Genomic DNA, 5,704 nt, shown 5'->3' with positions numbered 1-5,704 from the left:
GTAAAAAATGTTTCTTAGGAGTAGTACTAAACTGCAACCTCCCGGCTCATAATTACACGTAAGGTAACAGCACACCAGATCAGCGGCAGACCCAGCCACTGACAGATCGGTCCCACACCGGTAGTTTAGTGTATACCTCTTTACCAATTGCGTAACAATCATTTGTGAAACCGGGCGCCGCGACCCGTCTCCGTTTCTTCCAGAACAACCACGGGGGTATATACCGAGGCGAGACCGTTGCGTTTGCGCCGCGGAGACGGGCCCCACAACCACCGCCGCGGCAAAGCCAAACCCCTCCGCCCCCCGCCCCTCTCCCACCCCCACGCCGTCGCCCGCCAACTGCTCGGCGGAATGCTGCACGCGCCGCCGCCGCTGGAGGCGGCCGGGTCGCCCGTCGCGCACAGCCGCTGCCTCCTCCGCGACCTCGGCGGCCATGGCACGGTGCCGGCCGACCCCTCCGCGCTCTACGACGCCGACGCGGCCACCACCCGGTTCCTCCTCGAGAGGATTCTGCGGGAGAGCGGCACCGCGCGCCGCCTCCTGACTTCCTCGTCCTCTCCGAGGTCCTCGTCGACGGACGCAGTGGACACCGACTCGAAGGAGCCCGAGGACCCGGCGGATTCCGCCCCTGGCCTCGTTCCTGTCTCAGGTCGCGCCGACCCTACCTCCGTAGCTAGCAGTTCAGGGACTCCGCCCGCCACCGCTCTCAACCAGCCCCTCGAATCAACGGAGCAAGTCCCCGCCAGCCGCCTGTCTGCTCTTCTCGGGCCGAATGGTCGCGTCCTGATCGTGGCCAATCGGCTCCCCGTCACGGCCAAGCGCCACCCGGTTAAGAAGTGGGAATATCCGAGCAGCTCTGGCGGTCTCGTCAGCGCCCTGCAAGGTAATCCCCCTGATCGAGAACCCCCACCTCTTTTTTCTGGCGATGCGATATGCTCTGAGCTAGGTTGCCAGCATACGGATACCGTGACATGTCATTTTTCAAAAACGCAGATATGGTGATACGTTCATATATTCTGTTGTCATATATAAATCATCATTGATATGACCCCTGCACGCTAGTTTTTCTGCTGTATCTGAGCTTCGTAGGCTGTGAGTCCCCTCATGATATGATGTTGTTTTTCTGGCATTATATATGATGTGATCTGAGCCCTCAATTATAAGTGAATTTGTTTCTTGGCAATGTGATGTGCTGCGAGTCATAATTTTAAAGCAATGTTGTGAACTGTGATGACACAGGTATTAAAGATGTGCAAATGATGTGGGTCGGCTGGCCTGGCGTCAGCGTCCCCAATGAGACCGATCAAACAGTAATCACCGAGGAACTATTCAAGCGGGTTGGTTAAATTCTCACAAACCCATGTAGTCTTTGACGTTGTTGATGGTAAGTGGTGATTTGGCTGGGTTATTAACCAACATTGTTATTGTTTTTTAAGAGGTGTGTACCTGTGTTCCTGGATGAGGAGTTGATGGACCAGTACTACAGCGGGTATTGCAACAAAATTCTCTGGCCACTCTTCCATTACTTGGGGCTCCCGCAAGAGTACAAGATCAATAAGGCAAAGGGTATCAAGTCGCAGTTCGAAGCGTATACTCAAGCAAATCAGATGTTCGCAGAGACAGTGTGCAAAATTTATAAGGAAGGAGATATCATATGGTGCCATGACTACCATCTGATGTGCCTTCCCAAGTTGCTGAAGCAGTATAATATCAACATGAAGGTAGGCTGGTTCCTGCACACGCCATTTCCCTCATCCGAGATGTACCGGGCACTGCCAAACCGTGCGGAATTGTTGGAGGCGGTGCTTAAAGCTGACTTAGTGGGGTGAGTTCACTCTATTTCCTAAATTTTGTTGCTACTCAAATCCAGGCCTTAGCTGCAGTCTTTTTTGTTGTTTTCTTCATTGTTTCATTCTCTTTTGTGCTCATCTTCTCTACTAGAGATTGCCACACACACCACCAAGCCTCAACTTGTTTTTGTGGGTGTGTGCGGTTCCTACTTGGTTTCTCGCTAGCCTACGTCAACTTGTTTGGAATAAAGGCTTTGCTGTTGTACATGGTCTCAAATTGTTCGCTGTTAGCACTTGCAAATGTTGAGCTTATATATCATAATGTCATGTGTATCTGCTACAACTACGGAAACTCTCTGCACCTCAAATTTAGGAAGCATCTAACACTCCTTCCACCAGCACAGTTCTCACACACAGTATTGGAAGTGTGCCAGCAGTTTAGCACCCATCAGAACATCAAGGGAGCAGCCCAAGTACACAGCAACCCAAGGGAGAAAAGGAAACACAACCTGTGTTGTTTGGGTTATGGAGAGCCACCGGTTCCTTCCTAGCAGATCAGCTTCCACATAAGTCCAGTCGGGTGGTGCTGCAGTCCCCACTCCTGCCTGCAAGGCGGTGTAGATACCCTCCGGAGGATGATTTGTTATTGTTTGCTCCTAGTTAGGATACAATGTAGTGCTTTGGGGATTTTTTCCATGTCTCTCCACCAGGTAGAGCACATCTCTTTATAACCAGGTTTTCCACACAATCAAAATGCATGTGTAGCAGTTGTTTAGAATCAGTGGGTGTGCATTGGTCCGCACTAAGTTATCTTTTCCTGTAGCAACATTGTTCTCTTCTCTGTTCTCCAACCTTTCCAGCCCTGCCAGCAGCTCTTCTGTACAGTGTCTCTACGGAATGCCTGGGCACACATGACACCTGCTGATTCCTAGGCAAGCTAGATGCTAAGCACTGACAACACACAATTTATGCCTATTACTTTTTTGAACCTTGTGATTTAATCCCATTATAATTTGTTGGAAGTATCAGCTCTATATAGCATGGGTCGTTTCATGTGCAGTGATGTTTCCTTTTTCAGGTTTCATGCGTATGATTATGCAAGGCATTTTGTGAGTGCTTGCATTAGCCTGCTTGGTCTTGAGGGTGACCTTGATGGCATTCAGTTTGACAGAAGGATTGTCAAGGTGGATGCTGTACGTATGGAAACTTGTAATTTCTATTTTTATCATCTTATCTGAAATTTTCAAAATGATATTCAGTCTTGTTAATACAACAACATTATGTATACACTCATTTCCTTGTTCATCATGATATCTGAATCTTAGCACCATTTAGAAGATTTGAAATTATTTGTTTATGCATGCAAGAATTGGTTCTGTTTTATACTCACTTTGCTAAAATATCTAGTTTCCAATCGGGATAGACGCTCAGCGTTTTACAAAAGCATTGGAGGGTCCCAAAGTGAAAGAGAAAATTACCGAATTCAAGAAACTTTTTGCTGGCCGAAAGGTATGAACATATTTTCTATGTATCATCTCCTTAGTTAGCTCTTTGATTTTGCTTGGTCAATCATATACACATCTGGATTCTCAACATTTTATGTTATTTCATTCGTTTTCGTTTGCTAATGTGATAGGTAATACTTGGTGTGGACCGGCTAGACATGATTAAAGGATTCCTGCAAAAGTTGTTGGCCTTTGAGAAATTTCTTGAGAAAAATGAGGAACTGGATTCTGGATACAAAGTGGTTCTACTGCAGATTGCAGTGCCAACCAGAAGTGACGTACCCGAATGTAAGATTCATTTCTATGGTTTTATAATTTTTTGCTTCCTTCTATGCAAATAACTCATATAGTGGACATGCAGAATATTTACTTACTTGAATGGGTTTATAATTTAGTACAATAATGTGATATCATGCTTCAGAAATAATATACCTTCTACTAGCTGAAGTAATGAAACTCCCAAATTTGTTGCTGACACTTGTGAATGAAATAGAAGATGCGCTAATGCTTGAAGTGTTGTGTCCAGAACATAAATTTCTGCACGATTGGGTTCCTTAGAAAATTTCAAAGTATTGTTCTTAGTAATCATTGAACGCATATTACTATTCTATAATTAGGTAATTCTCTACTTTTTATTGACAAAATGAAAATGCCTCATTAAGATTTAAGGGTCCCTAGTCCCAAGATAATAAGAAGCTTACATGCATATTTTTGTTCTCTTATTTTTAAACCAACAGTCTAAAACACACCGACAGTCGGCCATTCTTGAATTTTACATCCGCAAGTGGAGTTTGCACTCATTGACTATTGATTAGTAGAATCCTACCAGTTCAGTATTAAAAAAAGCATGTGATTTAACATTTAGGTATATGATGGTCTATATAGGTAGTTTCTAGTAACAAGATTTAACTTCTGCTAGCACGTACCATTAGGCGATTACAAGAAATCGTTTCTGTCAAGAACACTCATGGAGTCATGGTATCCAATCCTAAATGGGATTACATATTTTATTGACTGTAATTCATATGTTAACATTTGAAAAAAATAATATAGTAACAATGCTTCCATTTCGACTAGCTATGCTTAAGCTAATGATGTTTTCTGGTTTGTTAATGTTTTATGTGTTCACTTGAGCAGATCGGAAGCTAGCAAGTCAAGTGCATGAACTGGTTGCACGTGTAAATGGTCGATTCGGAACACTGAAAGCAACTCCTATTCTACACCTGGTTTGTCCCCTTCCCCTATGCACACAAATTTTATATTTTGGTTAGTACTAATGAAATGTTTGTATTGAAATGCATTTTAATCATCACTACTACAATAGAGATGTTTTAATTCTGGTATGTTGTGTATTATGATTTGTGAGAGAAATTCTGATGTTGCCTATATTTTCAGGATCAAACCGTCGATTTTGATTCATTGTGTGCTCTTTATGCAATCACTGGTACCATTTCCTGTGAATAAGTCCTCTGTGTTTATCACTTCTACTATTATGGTCTACTTTTTTAATTGTGAGTCCGTTCTGTGTTGCTCAGATGTAGCTCTGATAACATCACTGAGAGATGGAATGAATCTTGTAAGCTATGAATATGTTGCCTGTCAAGAATCAAATAAAGGTGTTCTGATACTGAGTGAGGTAAGCTGTTTTTGACCTGGCCGATATTTGTAGGTATCTCCTGGTGCTGACGTGGTTACTATATGTTTGGATGTTGCACATTTCCCTTTTTTCTTAAATATGGTGTCAATGTTACATGAATTGCTGTTATTCTTATTTTCAGTTTGCAGGGGCAGCGCAATCTCTTGGGGCTGGTTCTATTATTGTAAACCCATGGGATATTGCAGAAGTAGCAGACGCAATAAAACGTGCTTTGGATATGCCAACTGAAGACAGGGAGAAGCACCACAGGCATAATTATGAACTTGTGTCAAGACACACCGCACAAGACTGGGCAGAAAACTATGTCTGGTGAGGAGCTGCTGCTTTACAATCTGGTGTTGAGTTTGGGAGACTAGTATTTATCAGATGACTGGGTTTCTTTTTGGCCATACACATAGTATTCTTACTATTGTGATTTTAACAATTATCGTATTTATTTTCCTGCAGCGACCTATATAATGCAACTAGTAAAGCTCCGCTACGAGCAATACACACTACTGTGCTCCCTATTGGAGAAGCAGCTGCACAATATGGACAATCCAACAATCGTTTGCTCATATTGGTAATGGTGCACCGTTTCTCTTTTATGTCCTCACTATAAATTTACTTGCTAGGGTTTTCGGCCGGTTTCCCTCATAAACGGGGTCAATTTGTTTAGGTTTTTGATCCGGTTTCCCTTATAAACTGGATCAGCCAAAGCTTAAGGGGTGACTCTTGGCTTTGGCAGCCTTTTGAGCAATATGTTCAGGCGG

General features: G+C 43.7%; 1 protein-coding gene across 1 annotated transcript in view; it reads left to right on the top strand.

Annotated features, from left to right (window-relative positions):
* Nucleotides 1-759: 759 nt before the first annotated feature.
* Nucleotides 760-5,704, top strand: part of LOC119362648 (alpha,alpha-trehalose-phosphate synthase [UDP-forming] 1-like) — an 8,379-nt gene continuing 3,434 nt past the window's right edge. Inside the window, exons 1-11 of the mRNA XM_037627899.1 lie at nt 760-883; nt 1,240-1,337; nt 1,437-1,825; nt 2,869-2,974; nt 3,198-3,299; nt 3,427-3,583; nt 4,433-4,521; nt 4,691-4,739; nt 4,831-4,931; nt 5,074-5,261; nt 5,400-5,514. Of these exons, the coding sequence (XP_037483796.1) occupies nt 1,257-1,337; nt 1,437-1,825; nt 2,869-2,974; nt 3,198-3,299; nt 3,427-3,583; nt 4,433-4,521; nt 4,691-4,739; nt 4,831-4,931; nt 5,074-5,261; nt 5,400-5,514 (1,377 nt within the window). The 5' untranslated portion in view covers nt 760-883; nt 1,240-1,256. The remainder of the gene's footprint in view (nt 884-1,239; nt 1,338-1,436; nt 1,826-2,868; nt 2,975-3,197; nt 3,300-3,426; nt 3,584-4,432; nt 4,522-4,690; nt 4,740-4,830; nt 4,932-5,073; nt 5,262-5,399; nt 5,515-5,704) is intronic.

This window comes from Triticum dicoccoides, chromosome 1A (genome assembly GCF_002162155.2).
Source record: "Triticum dicoccoides isolate Atlit2015 ecotype Zavitan chromosome 1A, WEW_v2.0, whole genome shotgun sequence".
In the NCBI taxonomy this organism is placed as follows: domain Eukaryota; kingdom Viridiplantae; phylum Streptophyta; class Magnoliopsida; order Poales; family Poaceae; genus Triticum; species Triticum dicoccoides.
Note: the sequence above shows the minus strand (reverse complement) of the source record. Positions and strands in the feature narration are given on the sequence as shown.